We start from the raw sequence: 19,380 nt of genomic DNA, 5'->3' as shown, positions 1-19,380 counted from the left end.
ATGACGCGTCAAACTAAGCCTTTTGTAGAGAAGAAAATAAAGGCGTTTGCGCGCTCAGTTGAGTCGCTAAAAACAATTCTGCATATGCGTCGTCGTTGACTTTGATTGATAATACAAGAGGAGCGTCCAAAGTCGTCAGCTTTCCCCAGATGCGTGAGCTGATCAAGAACCGAGAGGAGACGATAACGACAGGCACCTACCAAGCACCAGTAGGCGGTTGGTAATGCGTAAAAAAACTGAAAAAAGGTTAGCTTTGCCGTATGATCATCATCTGAAAAGAAAGGCTAGGCCGTCTGATATTCTGATTAGACAACTCCCGTTCGTTCCCTGACGGCTGACTACTGACGCAGGCTCCGAGCTTGCTACTGGCCGGCGTTGACCGCGCTTTCCATGGCGCCGCCGTCAGATTCTTTTTTTTTGGGGTACTTTACATTGTTTTGTCAGGGAAGCCGTAACCATTCAATTCAAGGTAAGGCTTCGCAGACGACAACGCACGGCACCACTGATGCATGCTGAGCTTCTGGACTTCACGTCCTGCCTGAAGAACTAGTGCGCAACAGTTCACCTGCCCAGGCACCAGCAGCTGAAGGGAGCTTTTCATCGTGGGGTGACACTAGGGCGCGGTTGGCCGGCGAGGAGTTCAGCATACGGTGGATGGCACTGGACCAGGCCTCCCTGAACGCTTTTGGGGCAGCTTTCCGTCCGGCCCGATGGAAGCGGATGGAAGCCTATGAGATGCGTCAAACTTTCACAAGAGAATTTCTGAAGCAAGTGGTTGAACTTTTGAGATGATGATCAGGAAACCACCACCAAGTTGTGTGTCTGAAACGCAGTGCCTGAACTCTGACTCCCGATCTATGAGCTAGCTTCAGGCGTCGGCTTCAATGACGGTACGGTACCTTCAGAGTTCCACGATTTCTCAAGAAGGGTACGTGCAGTATTGATCATTTGACAAAATATCTATGTGATTTACAGTTTTTTCCCATAGCATAATGAAGTTTCAGGTCAGCGCGTCTGAACTGAATTTCTTTGTACATACACCCTGTTCCTTCCATCCAACAACGTTCCAGCGGTATCGAAAAGTAAATCTCTCGCGAGCATGAAGGGCCAAAATGCAAAAAGGTCGCATCGGCATATGGCCCACCCCACCCCATGGGCCAGTGCGCGAGAGAAGCGAACGGCCCAAAACAGATGAGAATTCTCGCGCAAGTCCGAATCCGAACCCTGAAGCCCGGACAGAAGCTTCCTCAAAATATCAACGCAGCGATGCCCCCAAAATAGCAACCAGCAACGGCTAGTTGGCTACCCCTCCCCCCCCCCCCCCCCCACCCCCCACAATCTGTAGCCAACACATGGGCAGCATGATTACAGAGGCCTTTACAAACTTTGCAATGCTGGACACAGCAGATGATTGGATGCGGGCGGGCATTAGAACATCGGTCTCCTGGATGATGGCTGAGTTTTGTAATTCGTCAATGCGTCATGCTCCTTTCTCTTTGGTGCCTCGACCTGGATGGGTGCTGGCGTGCTGCTGCTATAGCCGAACACACTGTAATTTTTTACATTTATATATGTTTCAATATATTTTCAAACTTGAATCAGTAATGTAAAAAAAAGTAACAAGAAAAGGAACACGGGCGTCAGATCAAGTTCCACCAAATACCAATACAGCGATGTCCCCAAAGCAACTCAACAACGGCAACCACCATTGTTTCTAACAATACAGTCAACAGCGTGAAAAAATATTGAAATTAGGAATAATTAACCAATTTCTTTTTGAAAAGAAACAACATCCGGAACAATACAAATGTAATAATAGAGCCATTGCAAAAGAAGATATATGATACTAACGCTTGATGGTTTAAAACGTCGCCAACAGACATGAATTTTCATGAGCGTGAAAAAGGGCGAAGCAGAGCGGACGCCGAGCAGCGCGGCGGAGAAGGTGAGCACGACGACCGAGTTGAGGACGGGCGCCGTGAGCTGCTGCGCGTTGACGAGGCGCGACGTGACGGCATTGAAGGCCAGCTGCGTCGCGGCCAGGAGCGAGAACGTGTGGACACCGGCAGGTACAGCACGGCGTACGCGTACATGAGGTTGTCGAAGGCGATCGCGACCCCGAGGCCCGCGCAGAGGCCGCCGTCGTGGGCGCCGCGGGCCTCGGCTCGCCGGCGGCGGCGCGCGGCGTGAGGAGGAGCGGGGCCGCCAGCAGCAGCGAGCCCACCGAGTGCGCGAGCGTGAACATCAGGCGGCCCAGGAGGATGGTCGCGGCCTGGTCCATGTAGTAAGCTGGGCAGAGCTGATTCAATCAAGTAACGGCCCACGCGACGTTCCCGCTCGCCTTGGCCGGATCGGATCTTGCCGTTCGTTCCCGATCTGACGGTTCACGTGCCCTCCGGGGCGGACGGTAAATGAAACACCGTCCACCCCCGGTCGGGAGACGAGGTACCGTCCACCCTCTATTCCCCGTCGCCACCGCGGTCACCGCCTTCGCGCCGCCGTCCGCCGGTTGTTGAGCGGCGCTGGGGTTGACGGGGACCCTGTCGTCGCACAGAGCGCTCATCAGGACGGCATAACACCTCCATCTTTGCGCCTCGCGCGGCTCCGGCTGGCATAGCCGCGCGACGCGCCGTCCGCAGCATGCATGCCGACGATGGCCTCGCCGCCCCCTCTGCCCACGGGCGCCGCCGATCGAGCAGGTGGCGCGAGCTGTGAAACCGGTCCGTCCGCGCGCTACAAAGCGGCGATGCGTACCGTCATTGGGGTGGGCGCGCCGCGCGGGGCACGGCCATGCCCCTTGGCCCTTGGTCCATTAGCTTGCAGCCCTTCCGCCACGCGCCGGCGCAGCGCCGCGTCGCCGTGTCCGCCGCACCCGGCCGGGCGTCCGCTCTGAGCCAACCACAGCCGGTAGCCGAGGCGGTGCCTTCTAGCGGCAACCGAACCAGCCACCTGAAAAGATTGGCTCAGTGTTGCTGGTTTGCATCTCCATCCGTGAACTGATATAAGCAGAATACACAACAAACAGTCAGATAATCGTTTGTTATGCCAGTTTATTAACAGTGGGTCATTTATCTGAAGGGCCTATTGCGTTTTTTGAACACTTTGTGATTTTACCCCATTTTGACATGAAACATATTGCTGTAAATACTTTGTGATTGTACCCATTTTGGCATTAAACACATGGACAACATTTTATTAGATATGTGACACAGCATTTCCTCAGCAGATCAGGATCTAACTAATCTAACAAAATTAGTTTTGCATTTTTCCCATTTTTCCTTGATTTACTAGACATTTTATAAGGTTTCAGCCAAAAAAACAAAAATAGAAACCATAAAACCTAAACAGAGACTGACAGCCGGGCCCTCAGGTCAGTGAGAGGGAGCGGCTTGGCCAGCCAGCTTCGCCAAGGCCATGGCCGGCGCGGCGTTCCCCACCGGTTGATGTGGCAGTGTTATGTGAGAAGTGGAGAAATGTGATGAAATTCCGTGCAACCTTACATTACTCTCCAATAACGTAAAGGAAAAAAATAAATTTCTCACCAGACAAAATATCCTCATCATTCAATGGTTGTATAACTATGTTGCAGGACCAACTGCAGTCCAGATGGAAACTGCAAGCGCACAAGACAGTATTACCTCATCAAGCGGCAGATGAGCGCAGCATGAAAGATAGCAATGCAGGTCGATGGAGCAAACGATGGCCGGAGGCCCGAAGCCGGTCCATTTTAGAAACTCGGCATATCCTTCCGTATCTAAAGATAGTGGTTGCAGCAGTTGCTATGATTGCATCAAAAGCCTGTTTCTGAAGTTTTGCCAGCCATGATTCGCGCTTTACCTTCGAAGCTTGTTGTGGATTGTTTCGTCATTTCTCATCTGATGCATGTTCGATTTGTTACTTTTACCCAGACTCCTAAACTTCTTTTCAAGCATGCAGGCCTGCTGCATGCCTGCATCCTTATTGAACACGTGTTGCCGCACTTTCTAAATCCTTCGTCGTGGTCCCAGTGCGTCCTCGCCGTCTCTAGACGCTGTGTGCTCTCAACGCGCCGGTATTAGGCGCCGGACGGTTAGGCCAGGACGGTTAGGCCACCATCTTATTCTCATCTCCCGAGTTCCAACGGGGCAGGACAGATAGCGGTGGCGCGCGAGGGAATCTATAGGCCGTGGCTTGGAGCGTGGATTTGACTGAAGGCGCGAGCAAGGAATGCGTAGTGTTTCGGTGCGGGTTCCGCGGAGGCCGGCAATGGCGGCGCAACCTCCCACAGCAACAATATCGCCAACCAAAATAATTGCAAAATACCCCCTCGATTGGATCGCGACCCGCATGTTTACAAATAAACCCCTTCAATTTACAAATAACCTCCGATTCGGATCCCGATTCGAATATTTATAAATAGAACCTTGTATTTTACAAAAAGACCCCTGATTCGGATTGGCTCATCCCGTCCGGCGACGGCTGCTGCCGCCGCCATCCTTGCTGCCGGGATCCGCACTCCCCGTTCACCCCTCCGTTCAGTCCTTGGCTCATCTGCCTACTGCAGCAGAAGAACAGGACATGAGGCACGCAGTTCGCCGCCTTCCGAGAGGGGCGGAGCGGAGCGAGTAGCCGCGAGCTTCACTTGACGTCGGGAGCCCGGCCATGGCGGCTCGGCCCGTAGCTTGTTCGTCACGTGATCTGACCTGACGCAGTTGCTACTTCATACCGCTATGCTTAGGCTGATACAGCTTGGTTTAGAAACTGAAATAATTTACGGCCCTTGCCTTTCGAGCATCGGTGCTGTGGAATAATCCTACTCTAGGTCTACTATTTGCTTTTCTCGCTGTGCCAAATGCTCGCTGATTGACATAATAAGAATCAGAACATAAAGATCTGCTTTTTTTGCATCATCTTGGTGTGCTGAGCACCGAATCTTTGAGTAAATTCTGATGAACTTTCTGAATCTGAGCTCTGAATTAATGCCTCTGCATCTGCCTGTTGCTTTGTGGTACTGCAAAGGAGAGGGTACTCTCTGAAGACGTTCAGGTCAGAAACTCTCTGAAGATGTAGCTAAAAACGAGGATTAGCATCTGATTCAACTTTAGATATGCATGTATATTTCGTGGTTGCCCCTTTTCCTTAAGTTCCCTGATCAACGTAGTGCATTTTCCTCTTCCAGTGACTAGTGTTGATCAGTCCTCCCGTGACCATCGCAGCTCTCTTGTTCATACTCTTATCAGCAGAAGATCATCAGCGATCAGCGCAGAATCAAAGCGCAGCAAAAGGAAGCCAAAAGACAAAGAACAGTTGCTGTCAGGATGGAAGTCGTCAAGTACGCACGGCACCACAAGGAATCAGCCATCAGCAGTGTTTCAACTTTCAAGTGGAACACCGTTCAAAAAAAAAAAACTTTCAAGTGCAATAGGAGCACAGTGCCGTCAAGACGAAGCAGCACGACTTGCAGCTTATACTGAACCTATCTTCTTCCTCTGATTAATTACCTGCAGATGTGTACGGACTGCAACAGGGTCGTCTGAATCTGGCGTCGCGTGCACATCATTCAGCAATTCGCACTTGCAAAGCCTCCTTGCCTCGACATCGTAGAGGTTGCCAAGTCCACGCCGGCGTGGCCGCGGAAGCATCGGCATTCAGAGCAGCGCCTCTGATGGAACCTTGCCTCGTCCCGTCGTCAGAATTGAAGGGCGGCTCCTCCATGGCCATCATCTCCTCCCTCTCCGGCAGCGCGCTCCCCACCTCCACTCTGCAGCTCCTGCAAGCGCGCCTCGTTCTCAATCTTGGACGGTAAATGAAATACCGTCCACCCGGTCGGTAGACGAGACACTGTTCAACCCCTGACCTATCCGTCGCAGCCGTGGTCACCGCCCCGTCCGCCGGCTGTTGAACGGCACTGGGGTTGACGGTCCTACTACTTCGGAACGTTTCTGTTGTGGGTCTCTTCACGGACCCATGGTCCCCGTATCTGGACAGACAGAACGTCCGAGAAATTACTCTGCCTCATTACTAATGTTTCATTTGTCTTAGGACCCACCAACTTTAGCTGGCTAAATTTAACTGCGAGGATCCAAACAGCCAAGCTAAAAGACCATCGAGTAAACTTAGCTAAATTTTAGCTGGATCTATTAGCTAGAGAATCAGAGAATCCAAACACCCCAGCTAAAATTTAGCTGGATGTATTAGATGGAGGATCCAAACATGCTCCCTTTGAATCTACGTTCGAGTACCATTCCTTGAAACAACAATGTCGGTCAAGAATTTGGGACACATGCATGATGTTACGTACACAACTGATGCAAAGCTCCACATGATGTTCCAAGCCATCTCTGCCTTGTCACTGAAGCGATGATAGCCTGCTAATACAAGATCGAGCATGTGCAAAGCCCGTCATGACATCACAAGGCTGAGATGTTACATGAAAGGACAGGATCATAGCTCATGCCGCAATATACACAGATGCTGGTAAAAAAACTAATGCATAAAGAAGATATTCTAACACAAGTGTTTGTACAAAAGATCCAATTCAAGGTCTGCATTCCACCAGGATCAAATGAACAACTAGAGACAAAAGGCTGATCGAATTCAGTAGGCATGAATAACAGTTAGTATCGCAAGTTGACAGGTATTGTTTTGACATGGAAGATTCAAAAAAGGGAAATGGAAAACATCCTACAGCATACAGAGGTGACAATCAATAACTTTATGAGGAGTTATCTCCATCCTCTCCAATCTTCTAGACCGACCAAAAATGACGGAACACAAAATTACTTATTTTGCGCATCCTTTTCAAAACAAAAAAGGGACTTGGAACCACAAGTTTCCCTAACAATTACCAGAAGCCTGGAGTCCCAATTTACCATCTCTGCCTCATCACTGGCCTGGACGAAAAATGATGAAGAGTTGGATGAGAACCAATGGCAGCAATGCATGCTTTAAATGCTTGAGAGAACAAAGATGACTAAATTGCATCTAAATAGCACAGCCTTATATGTGGAGACCTACAGAATACAGTAAAAAGAGGTAGTCATGCAGGAACTAGCACACTCACACTGGACTCCAGGCCACAGTATCAGATGGATTATTGTGCCTATCATGGTTAATAGACTAATTGCATACCTAGCACACTTAAAAATTCACCTTTCTACATTAATCATATAACAAAATCACTGTATACATTTTGGTATCAGAAAAAAAGTAAATACAATGGGAAGTAAAATAAGACAAAAGGCATGGAAAACTATATCATGCTGAACCATCAAAGCACAAGTGTTCAAACTTACCCATGCTACTTTCTTAAAAAAAAAATCTGAACAAAATATAAGGGTTCATGAAAGCACGCAAGATCAAGTTTAGGAAGCAAAATGCACAAACCTATCTGAACTTCTGCTTGCACCAAAAGAGGCCCTTTCTCTGCTTCCTTGAAATCCCCATCTTTCTTCCAGCCTTTAGTGTGGTTCCATACCACCACAGGAGAACGCGGTCTGTCCACAACTGTAGCTTCTGGTTCCTCTGCTAAACTAGTTGGTGGAAGTGCTGTAACCCTGCCTGCACCAGAACGCGGTCTTTGCCCAAATCGAATCTTGTCATCCAACTCCCTTGTAAGCTGCTCAAGTTTACTTTCCAACTGCGATATCTTCTCAGACAATTTTTTTGCATCTACCGAGGCTTGGTCAGAACCATCACTTATCTTTCCCTCGATTCCTTTCAGATCCACCTTCATAAGGTTGATTTCTTCTTTCAAAGTTCTTTCTTCATCTGACTGTGGCCTGAAAAGTAAGATGCGAAAAAATTCAAATCAGAGGAATACAGCACAACGAAACTAAATGGAAATGTTTTCAGAGAAAACGAATCAGCACAAGTATGCGTTTCACATGATAAAGTACCAACACAGTTAATTCTTCACTGGAATTCAGGGTGGATTGAAGCTGCAACTGAACTGAATAATTAAATTCTTATTTCCCAAAAGAAAATTGGAATCAGCAGTTTAGACATCAAACCTTCATGACCACAGAGTAGATAAACCCATAGGAAACCAACAGTATGTTATCAGAGTTCAAGAAGACACATATCACCATCATTTGGTATCTCTACAATACAATATCAAAGGAGAAAATGCAGAAGTTTGCATTCTTTTCGGTTAATGGTAACACGATAACGTGGACAAAAATGGGCTCTTATTGAAATTAAAGTAGAATAAACGTCTGTTCAAAAGTAATAAAATATCAGCAGTCAACACAAACACTTTAGTGTTTGCTTAGATGCCCCAAATCTCAAGTACCCACATGGAATGGGCAGGGATTTGGGCAATATAAACAGGGCATACTGGAAGACGAGCTCCAACTAATAACAGCAAAAGTTCAATATTTGGGCAATCTAAACAGGGCCTGATGGACAAAGAAAAGCCCCGACTAATAACTGCAAAAGTTCAATTACGCAAACAGGCAATGTGTGAAATTACAACTGCAGAAGAGTTGTATTACCCACGGGAACAAGCCACATAAAATCATATAAGTATTGGTTAGCAGATTATCAAAGTAGAGCTATGCAGCCTAATACATCATGGATGTAGAGGCAACGTAGTGCTTATGTGTATTCCATCTATCTAAAAAGCAAAAAAGCATTGTTCCTTTCTAATGGCAACAAAATTATACAAAGGCATGAACATGCAAGCTGTGTAGGCATGTCAAGTATGGGGCAGGGTTTCGAGGAGATTGTTTCTGGATGTAATAAGCACCAGAGTTCTATAACAAAATCAGGACTTAGTTGTGTTTGGAAAATACTAGGTAATGGTCAGTTTTAGCAAAGCAGACTTGTCAAATACCACAGGTGAAAGATGCATCATAGGCAAGCGCTGCCATTACAAGTTTCAGTTTTAGCAAAGCAGCCTTGCCAAATACCACAGGTAAAAGATATGGTGTATGCAAATGCTTCATTACAAAATTGAGGTTTCAAGTGAGGTTGCAGCTTTATAACTTATGTCAGTAATCAGCAATGCATTGATACAAGCACTAGAAATGCAATGCATAATTGAGTGACAGTTCCAGACATCATACCTATTTACAGCACGATGCTCCAGCTCAAGGTCAATCTTCCTCCAATCCTTCCCTTTCTCCTGCAAAACAACTTCCCTTGGCTTGGCATCACCGAACGGGTTAACCTTTGGCCGTGCCCTGGGTGCTCCCTCACTCCCAACTGCTGAAACCTGCGATCCAGGGCTCCGAGGGCGGGAGGAATGGGCACCATTTTCCTTGCTGGAGTGCGAGCTGGTAGGCTGGCCGGTCTTCTGCTCAATCCCACTCTCGAATTTCCTCCAATCCACTCCCTTCTCGGTCAGCACATCCTCCCGGGGCCTTGCAGCCCCAAATGGGCTTGGCCGGTCGCGTGCCACCTCGGCAGGTGGCGTAGATGTAGCTGCAGGATCACGTTTAGGAGGATCGAGAACGATGCGCGGCCTCTCCCCCGCCCCCTCGCCGTTGTGTGGCGTAAGGGTGGCTCCACGGACCCAACGGTCGGAATCAGAGGAAGCTGATGAGTCGCGGAATGAGTCGCGGAAGCCCGACGAGCTGCGGAATCCGCCACCGCCACCACCAGAACCGAGGCTGGGGTAGCGCGACGGGAGCGGCTTCTTGTCGCGCGACCAGTCGTCAATGTCATCCGCGCGGCCGAGCGGGGATGGCCCGCCGAACCTATCGCGGCGGCCAGAGTCGGTGGCAGCCGGGGTGAACTTCTTAGTGGCCCCCCAGTCGTCCGCCTCGTCGGCGCGGGAGGGCATGTCGAGATCCGAGCTCCTGCCCGGCCCGCGGCGGCCCTCGTCGTCGAACCCGCGGCGCTCGCCTCCCCCGGGGCCGCCGCCGTAGGAGCGGAAGCCGCGGGAGCGGTCGAGCTCCTCGGCGGAGCGCTCCCGGGGCCCCGAGGGAAGCATCATCATCTCCTCCGGGGTGAGGCCCCTGGGCTCCACGGGCGCAGCGCGGCGCTGGGCCGCGACCGCGCCGTAGGTGGTGAACTCGGAGAGCGACAGGGTGGTGCCCTTGTTCTTTTTCTTGGACTTGCCCCCGCCCGCGGCGGCCGCCTCCGCGAGGCTGGGGAAGCTGGCGGCGCCGCCGGCGGGCTCGGGCGCCGGTAAGGCCGCGGCGCGCTCGTGCTCCTCCTCCTCGGCGCGCTCGGCGTCCAGCGCCCACGCGCCGACGCCGCCCCAGGCCTTGGCCATGGCTGCTGATGCCGCCGTTGCGAGAGGCGAGGCGAAGGCGGCGGCGGAGGCGGACAGGCGGAAGAACGAGATAGGGTTTTGCGGGACGCGGGCAGCGGCCGAGCGTCGCCTGTTTTATATCAGAGGACTGCGCGGGCCTGCCGGGCCTCGCGTCTTTCCTGGGCCGTGCCGGCCCATCGTGCCTGGCCAGGGCCGGCTTAATCGTGCATGACTATGGCCATGCCTGGGCCGGGCCAAATACCCGTGCCACGGGATGGCCCAAGGGCCGCGTGCCAAATGGAATAATATATAGGCTCGCTAGGCTAGCTGTGTCAGCCGACGTTTTACCGTTAGAAATTTACCGACGTTTTACCGTTAGAAATTTACCGACGTTTTTACCGTTAGAAATTTAACGGGATCAGTTCATTTTGGTAGCCGTGAACATGTGATTTTCCGTTTTCCCGAAGAGACATGCGGGGTGTGTGGCGGGTGGCGGGCACGTGGGAAGGCGTGTGTCCTCGAGCGTCGTGCGGGTGGGATGTCTCTCCAACGAAAACCCTCGGACGGGGCGCGACTAGCGGTGGAGTTCGGCTTTGTAGGTGGATTACAAGTTCGCAATCGACCATGGTGAATTGGCGATAGGTAATCGGTGCGTGGCGGATTGTGTCAGAGATAGCAAGAGAGTGAGGATGGAATGGTCCATGCGCAACATGAGCGAAGGAGATGGAAAAATTTCAAGAGCAAAATTCGGGTTTAAACGTGATGATAAACTATTGAATGTGTGAAAAAAAAAAGAAAGTGCCGCGGCCTTGCTAGGCCACGTCATCGAGAGTCGGCACAACTTGTGCTTGGCTTCTCATTCGCTTAGCCGCGCGACGATCATCGAGGTAGTGCTGGTGGACGTAAGAGAGGAACCCCCACACCGCCATGAGCATCGCCAGCACCTTGACGGCTTGACTCCCGTCATCCTGTCCCCGAACATCGCCACCGCGAACACCGGCACGAGCGGCAGCGCCAGCGTGCCCGTCACGTTCGCGAACAGCGAGGACACCCTCGCGATCAACCGCACCGCGCCCAGCGTCGCCGCCTCCCACCCCACCGCGATGCCCTCCAGCGTCGCCGCGTACGACGCCGTCCCGTGCTCGAACGCTGTCGCTTCCCCCGGGATCTTCCTCCACTCCCCCGACGCGAACAGCGCCGCCACCGGCACCGCCGAGGCGCCCGCGTTCGTGCAGATCTGCAGCGTCAGCACCCACCGCAGCGTCCGCGCCCTGATCACCTTCTCGAAAGTGAGCTCGAAGAGGGACAGGATCAGCGCGTAGACGGCGGACGCCGACAGGGTCATGACGAGCCCGAGCGCGCGCTTCCCGCTCTGAGGAAGTACCTTGGATTGGAATGTAATGTTGGTAGGCAGTCTATAGATCATCGGATGGCCCCAGACATGCATGTGCATGCATGCACGGTTGACTACTGATGCCCTGAACAGCCACTCTGTACAGTTGACCTGACCTCGATCGGTGTGTGTGGAAACATCAAGTTCCACGCTGCGTGAGCTGCTTGTTCTCATAGGGCTTTCCTTATCGCCGGAAGGGCACACGAATTCTCGTGTTCGCATGGTTCCCTTTTCCTTCACATGCATGCTGGTTGCCGCGATTGTTCCGGCCGGGGCTTAACACAATCTTGGAATATGCATGCCAGCACTCGCTCGAAATTAAAGCACGATTTGTACGCCGCTGCGGTCGCTGGTATTAGTTTAGCAAAGTCTACGTCACTGCTTGAGACCGAGTAAACGGCTATGCCACTTGCGAGCTAGGGTGACATGCCTCTGATGAAGATGAGCCGAGGGCAGGGGCGGCCGACGCATGGTACTTGGGCCGAGTCCATCTATCTTGGCCCGCTCTACCCATAGGCCATCCGGCGGGAATGGACGGGCCCTAAACACTTCAGAAATGCAAGCCCAGGCCTGGCTCTTCTCCTCCCTCTGTCCGCTGTCCGCCGCTTCCCTGACCAGCGGTTACAGAAGCTTCGCACAGTTCCCGGCTCAGCAATGGCCCTGGGCCCCTGGCCGCCCCCGCCGCGAAGCTCTCCCTCTCCGGCGCGACCCTCGCGGCGATCCTTGGCTGCTGCGTGGCCGCCTACGGCGACTGCGACGGTACCCTATTCGGCTGCGCCGCGCGCCCGCCGGCCCCGCCCACGTCATCCTTCAACGTCGAGTCGTCGACGATGCCAGCGTCCCGGCCTCTGCCGACGCCGCCAACGGAGCGCCGCCGACGCCGCTGTCGAGTAAGCTGATCTTCTTTAAACAATAGTCCCTGCTTATTTTCACTTGATAGTCGCGATCCAATATAGAAGGTTATGTGAAAATAGTTCGGAAATAATTTGCATAGATCTTTTTTATCGTGATTAACAGTCGCGATCCAATACGGGAGGTTATATGAAAATAACAGGAGATTATTTTTTTCATATAACCCCGTATCAGATCGCGATTATTAGTCGCGATCCAATGTTTGCACATTACCCCCTGGATGAGTTTGTATTTTTGCATATTAGCCCTCATGTATCAGGACATATGGCTGGTATCTCTCTTCTCCTAAGCCATGGCTCCTCCGTTCGCCGGCCGTGTGGGTTGGAGCGGAGGCTGACCGGGAAGTTCTCGTGCGGCGTGTGCTTGGCCGGGTATTCGTACCCGAATTCTCCCTCTCTCCAGCAGCCCCCTCTCCCACGGCCTCGGAACGGAACGCCGCGAGGCGTAGGCGCGGATTCCGGGACCGGTACGTTGCCTTCGCGCTCGCGGCGAGTCTCCGGTCCCGCCGTTTCCGCCGCTGCCGCCCGCGGGGTGCTACTGCATTGGAGAGGAGAAGGCAGTGGATCGGGCGGTGGACGGGTTTGGGATGACGAGTGTGGAGGGGGCCCGTGACCTCCGCGGCCGTGCAAGCAGCCGAGATGGAGGAGATGCATACCGGGATGCTGAGGGGACCGGAGGGGATTGCAAGGCTGGTGGAGGAGAGCAACGTGCACCAGCAGGTGCTGATTCGTTTGCGAATTTCTGCGATTTGTGCTTGAAATGTCTATGTGACGTTCTGCGTTGTTTCATTGTGTGACAAATGCATTTGCTAGATAAGTCAGGTAATGACATTTTGGGGGGAAAACTTAGATACTATAGTTGGGAATTGAAGAAGATTGGACTCTTATCATTTTGATTGCTAAGGCCTGATTGCGCATGTGACATTGTTGGCTGCAGGGTATAAAGACTGAGCGGTGTTTTACTGAAAGTGTGAAATCAGTTTCCTTCTGCATATTTGTTTTGGCTCCTGAAACTTAGGATTTACTCCCCAGAGAAGTTTGTACTTCTTATTTGAGCTAACTGCTCATAATTTTTTAAACAGCACTGCATTTGTAAATGTGAATATGTAGGCATGTGTGTCAATAGGACATAGTAGAATATAAGTTCATTTTGTTGCAGAGTATATGGCTTTTTCTTGGCTTCATAATCAGCAATACAGAATTTCTTACTCCAATAACAAACCCAGAAAAACACGATTTGGTTGGCATCTATTACTACGTCCTGAGGCCTTATGTGACATCTGCTAGGCAGGACCCATTTAGGTGCGCTTATGGCCTGATAGGCTGAGATCTACTCTTCAATACTGAGATGGCTAAGTCAGCTGGAAACAGTTAGTATTATGACATCTACCAATGACCTTTTATAAGAGAATGGTCCTTTCATGGAGACAAAAGTGTTCTGTGTCATGATTGTGATGGTTTAAGTTGTCAAAACTCAAAAGTCAAAGTAAATTGGTGCGCACCTTTTTCTTGATAATCAGTCGGAGTTTTAGTTGCTGTTAACATGTACAAGCTAACTTCACTGGGAGTAGACCCTTCAATTTGATCCCCATGTTTGCACATGAATAGTCAATCCACCACATCGTGTCAAGTCATATGCTGTTAATTTTTGCTAGTGACTTTGATTACATTGCCAATTTAATTTGAAGCGGGGCTTTGGAACATCAGGGAAGACAAGAAAGGTTTGTTGGTTGGCACATCTATAGATGCATCTAGATTGACTGTATATATCTTACCAATTTTTACTTGATGCAAATTTGTTTCGTTACCGTGAGCTTTGCAAGATATGTTGTATTGACATCAACTACGATTGTCTTCTGCACACACATGCCATCGTGTTCAGTAGTAACTGCCTTTCTTAGTTGATCTTTGATAATTTGTTGTGCTGATAATATTTTGCAGGAATCTCAAAGTTCATTGCCGAGGAACAATTCGCTGGGTTCTAATAGGGAAAAATTGTTCTCAGCAGGTATGTCCTGACTTTTACCCTTTTATTTCCTCTGGGAAGTGGAAGGTTTCATTTGTTCTTCTAAATACTCCTCCTGTTTTGGTTACTTGCATCTTTTCACTCTTTCGCTTGATAGCTGCGTGCTGCTTCACCATTAGTTGGTTAGATCATTCGAGAGAATCCACCACTCAGCCAATGCTTGATCTCTCCTTGTTTTGCTTGTTTGAACTACATAAAAATCACCACGTTTCTGCATCTTCTAGTAAACAGATCATTCCATGCTGGTGCAACTGATAAACTTACATGCTCCAAAAGAGGGCTTCAAAATTCCCTGCAGCATGCTTCACATGTAGTCTCCAAGACAGGACTAACTCTTTCACAAGAAAAGACAAATAATTGTATGGCATATTCACGCAAACAATAGCAGTAACACTGTCAAGGTGTTTGTTGCTGCAGTAACCTATTCCCTTCTATTCATCTTGTCTGACACTTGACAGGTCCTCTCTTTTTTTTGACAGGTTGTATAGATTGTGAAGATAATAATGCGTAAAGGTCATGAGGCAGAAAGGTGTGCAGGCTTGCGCTATCATTTTGTTCCTCCTCTGTGAGCCGAGGATTCAGGGATGCAAGGACAGAACCCTGGCACCCAGCATAGAACCTGTGAGATGTTGTGTTTGTGATTAGAAGATGGACATCATTTTGCAACCGTCATCTTGATGCCTGAAATATACAACACCGTATTTCCCTTTATGAATTATATGACATATCCTTCACTGAAGCAGATTCGTTCCCAGTTTTGTATTAGTCCGATCTCTACCAAAGGGAGCCCAACTTCGCTAGCTTCAACTGACGATCACACGATAGAGACATGCTGTGATCGGCTCTCCTTGCTGAAAGCCTGAAAGGCCAACTGAAATTGACCCGAATATGTGAATTAGGACAAATTTCAGAATATGCTACGTTAATTTGATGGCGACGGCCACCCATCCTGCCTGGAATCTGGCATCGCTGAAACACATATTTATGCATGGGAGATCGTGTACCATTTCGACTGTGGAATGCAAAAAGGAAATTCTCTTGGATATCTTTAAATTTCTTTATGCATGGGCCCACTTGTCAGAGACTTTCCAATATTCTTGGGAAATAAGCCGAATCAAGTCAATTAAGTGGCAAATACCGAGCAACCCGAGGGCTAAACCGCGAAAACAACTCGCGTATCCATCACCACCTTCCCTTTTCCTCTCTCCCCGTCTTCCCGGTCGCCTCCCCTTTCCCTCCCCCGCCGCCCGCCTCCGCGATCGCAATTCGCATCCGCCCGCGCGGCCCCGGCGCCCTCGCTTCCTCCCCGACCATGGCGCGGCGATCCGCCCCGCTCCTGCGCCGCCTCGTGGCAGCCGCCTCCCCGCCCGCGCCGGAGCCCCTCCCGGGCCACGGCGGCGGCCTCGCGCGGCGCACGGTGACCTACATGCCACGGCCCGGGGACGGCACCCCGCGCGCCGTCACGCTCATCCCGGGAGACGGCATCGGGCCCCTCGTCACGGGCGCCGTGCGGCAGGTCATGGAGGCGATGCACGCGCCCGTCTACTTCGAGACCTACGAGGTCCGCGGCGACATGCCCACGGTCCCGCCCGCCGTCATCGAGTCCATCCGCCGCAACAAGGTCTGCATCAAGGGCGGCCTCGCCACGCCCGTCGGCGGCGGGGTTTCCTCCCTCAACATGCAGCTCCGGAAGGAGCTCGACCTCTACGCCTCGCTCGTCCACTGCTCCAACCTCCCCGGCCTGCCCACCAGGCACGAGGGCGTTGACATCGTCGTCATCAGGGAGAACACCGAGGGCGAGTACTCGGGGCTCGAGCATGAGGTCGTGCCCGGGGTCGTTGAGAGCCTCAAGGTACGGTCAATTTTGCCCGCGTTTACCTCCGTGTTGGTTACTTGGTTGGGGGATCGCTACCGCCTACCGTGCGTTGATTGAATTGTGTGATTTTTCCGATCATGAAATTCGTGGGGCCTTACTTGCACGGGGCGTACAGTTGCTAGATTTTGCAGATCGTGGTTTTTCTCATAAATGAGAGGACAGCTTCCTTGTATCAAAAAAATGGTACCATTTGATTAGTCACATGATTTATTTGCAATGAGAGTGGACATTTTGGCTCAATCTTCGTGAAATTGAGTTCATCTGAATTTGTGATTGCTAAGTTTACTGTTTGCTCAACTGATCAATTCATGCCATCATAAGGTTGCAGTTGCAGCTGTCGTACAATTGCTAGTTTGAGCACATGAAACAGCAAGATTAATCTGAAAAATTATGGTCTTTGGTATCTTCTTTTTCTTTCAATGTTTGAAGTGTACTTTGATTGGATATCTTTAGATGTAGATTGCTAAGATTTTTGTATCATTATACACTGGCTAAACCATTGTTATCCTGGTAAGTATTTAGGTAAACTATGCAATTGCCTTTTACTCAGCTTCAAAAAGCTGCTACTTTAGTTCATGATTAAGTATATTATGTACCCTATACTACAGGACTTATGGAAAAGCTACAGTTGTCATTATCTGGTCAAACCGTAGAGTGAGTGAGTGACATATCATGAGGTCAGCATTATGGATTTGGACCTTGCCGGTACATGAATATATCTTGTTAGAAAATATGCTGAAGTTGCTACCCTCACTCAATGGTCCACAATTTTAATTGTCTTGAATTTTTTTGCTTTCAGTTAAGCCTTTACAGCTTAAGCAGTTTTGTCTTAATTTATTTACATAAGCTTCTCTGAGACTTTGATTAAGAAAATACTGTTGAAATAAATCCACCCATATTATGTTTTCCTTTTAAATTCTTATCTGAGCCTGTTTCTCTATTATTACTCTTACTGAATGGATTTCCTAGGTGATCACAAAGTTTTGCTCTGAGAGGATTGCAAAATATGCGTTCGAGTACGCTTACCTTAACAACCGAAAGAAAGTCACTGCAGTGCATAAAGCAAACATCATGAAGCTTGCTGATGGTTTGTTCTTGGAGTCCTGCCGTGAGGTTGCTTCAAAGTATCCTGGTATTCAGTACGATGAAATGATTGTTGACAATTGCTCTATGCAACTTGTCTCAAAGCCTGAACAATTTGATGTCATGGTACGCATCTAAATGTCTGAGCACTTCTCTACCATTCAATCTGGAACATTGCTTTCTTTTCAGACTTTGGAGTTACCTTTTGTTTACTACTGAGCTTTTATTTTTATTGTTGATTTCAAAGTAGGGGTTCCAATGTCCAAATTATAAAACTTTTGAGAAGTTATAAATGAATGCCTGCTTAGTTTTCCCAGAAGAATGATTCCTGACCTTTTCAAGAGCAAGCATATGTATTTTTGTGTAGAGAATAATTCTTTGTTCTTGTTTTATTTATTGGCAAGTGTCTTTAAGTTTGTCCTAAATTCTCACCTATGTCCATACTCCATAAGTTGTTTAAGGACCGGTAAAATCAGAAATCGAAGATATATCGTAGTAATTGAAATCTCATTATTGTTAAGAAATGGAAATTATAATCGCATGTTTCTTGAGGATTTATATGGTTTATTTGTCACAATTTTACAGTATTAAGTGATGCAAGCACTTCATTGTTAAGCTACGCTAGATGCAATATAGAAAGCTTAAAGCTGCCCAGTATTCCTGGCCTTTCTGCTCGTCAATTTGTCATCCCATTTCTTTTCTGTTTTCCTGATTTCCTGAGATATTTCCTTTTAAGTATGCCATGGATTAGGATTACCTGCAGGTTTCTAACTTATTTTCTTTTGATTCTAGGTTACACCTAACCTTTATGGCAATTTGGTGGCCAACACAGCTGCAGGTATTGTTGGAGGGACTGGTATCATGCCTGGAGGTAGGGTTGCACCTCATACTTTATCGTGTTTACCCCCATTATACAAATAATGGACGTGTCCAAAAATTTCTTGGAAACCCATAATATTGGCTGTTGCCTCACTATTGTAGTTCTCATAGATTTCTTTGTTGCAAATTGTTACGGAAATAATACTTTGGGCTTCATTTGCCTCCCTTTCTGCTTATATTATAATGTGTACAAACCAAACCGTTCATGACACACATGGAGCCTGTTTTCGCTTTAAGTTTCTTGGGGCCAGAGTTTGGTGTTCAGGTTTACTAATCCTTGATGCTGCATTATGTTCCAGGTAACGTGGGTCAGGACTATGCCGTCTTCGAGCAAGGTGCTTCTGCGGGAAATGTTGGAAACGAGAAGATCATGGAGCAGAAGAAAGCAAACCCTGTCGCGCTGCTTCTATCATCTGCCATGATGCTGAGACATTTGCAGTTCCCTTCATTCGCTGACCGGCTGGAGACGGCGGTGAAGCGTGTCGTGGCAGAAGGCACATACAGAACAAAGGATCTTGGCGGCACCAGCACCACGCAGGAAGTCACCAACGCGGTGATTGCCAATCTGGATTAGATTCCAGGCGCATGACTTAAATGTTAATTCTTTCGGGGGACTAGTTGGCTAGTCTTGACTCCTGAGTGTTATTTTGCTTCACATAGATTTAGATTCACATTTATCCGGAGGGATCGAAAGGAATCCATTTTTCAGAATTTGTTTAGAAATAATCAAGGAACCCACGAGGCTGATACTGTGCTGCAAGGTAAAGACCTTGAGTTACAAAGTGAATCTATGACAGTCTCAAAATAATTTAATCTTTCTCTGCCTGTTTGAGTGTTTGTTGATTTTTGGCCGCCCTTGGTATGGTGAAACTGCGTAACTGCACGTGGCGCCGCTCTGATTGCTGCGGTCCAGGGCTTCTTTTTCTGGTAACGGAATATAAGCATGATCCTAATCTCTGCATCTGGTAATGCACATAGGTGTTGATTGGATGATTGCACTTCTCCTAGCCTGGGTAGGAATAGCGCAGGGCC

At 49.4% G+C, this 19,380-nt stretch overlaps 2 protein-coding genes, 1 long non-coding RNA gene and 1 pseudogene across 4 annotated transcripts; 2 read left to right on the top strand and 2 right to left on the bottom strand.

The window, feature by feature from the left end:
• Positions 1 to 6,553: 6,553 nt before the first annotated feature.
• LOC112900301 (eukaryotic translation initiation factor 4B1-like) lies at positions 6,554 to 10,277 on the bottom strand. Its single transcript, XM_025969114.1, has 3 exons — positions 9,048 to 10,277; positions 7,366 to 7,760; positions 6,554 to 6,872 (listed from the first exon to the last, which is right to left on the bottom strand). Exons 1-3 carry the CDS (start codon positions 10,199 to 10,201, stop codon positions 6,865 to 6,867), a joined length of 1,557 nt encoding a protein of 518 aa, XP_025824899.1. The 5' UTR covers positions 10,202 to 10,277; the 3' UTR covers positions 6,554 to 6,864.
• A 715-nt stretch (positions 10,278 to 10,992) lies between these two features.
• Positions 10,993 to 11,606, bottom strand: LOC112900741 (annotated as a pseudogene).
• Positions 11,607 to 12,790: 1,184 nt separating this feature from the next.
• On the top strand, positions 12,791 to 15,275 carry LOC112901643. Its single transcript, XR_003230332.1, has 3 exons — positions 12,791 to 13,204; positions 14,426 to 14,492; positions 14,990 to 15,275. It is a non-coding gene; the product is annotated as an uncharacterized LOC112901643 (long non-coding RNA).
• A 405-nt stretch (positions 15,276 to 15,680) lies between these two features.
• Positions 15,681 to 19,173, top strand: LOC112901476 (isocitrate dehydrogenase [NAD] regulatory subunit 1, mitochondrial-like). Of its 2 annotated transcripts, none has more exons than XM_025970402.1 (4): positions 15,681 to 16,362; positions 17,368 to 17,595; positions 18,262 to 18,340; positions 18,648 to 19,173. In XM_025970402.1, exons 1-4 carry the CDS (start codon positions 15,823 to 15,825, stop codon positions 18,920 to 18,922), a joined length of 1,122 nt encoding a protein of 373 aa, XP_025826187.1. In that variant the 5' UTR covers positions 15,681 to 15,822; the 3' UTR covers positions 18,923 to 19,173. The 2 variants fall into 2 exon arrangements, with proteins under 2 accessions (XP_025826187.1, XP_025826186.1); XM_025970401.1 differs by having other exon boundaries at positions 17,356 to 17,595.
• Positions 19,174 to 19,380: the final 207 nt, after the last annotated feature.

Source organism: Panicum hallii, chromosome 7 (assembly GCF_002211085.1).
Source record: "Panicum hallii strain FIL2 chromosome 7, PHallii_v3.1, whole genome shotgun sequence".
Taxonomy (NCBI): domain Eukaryota; kingdom Viridiplantae; phylum Streptophyta; class Magnoliopsida; order Poales; family Poaceae; genus Panicum; species Panicum hallii.
Note: the sequence above shows the minus strand (reverse complement) of the source record. Positions and strands in the feature narration are given on the sequence as shown.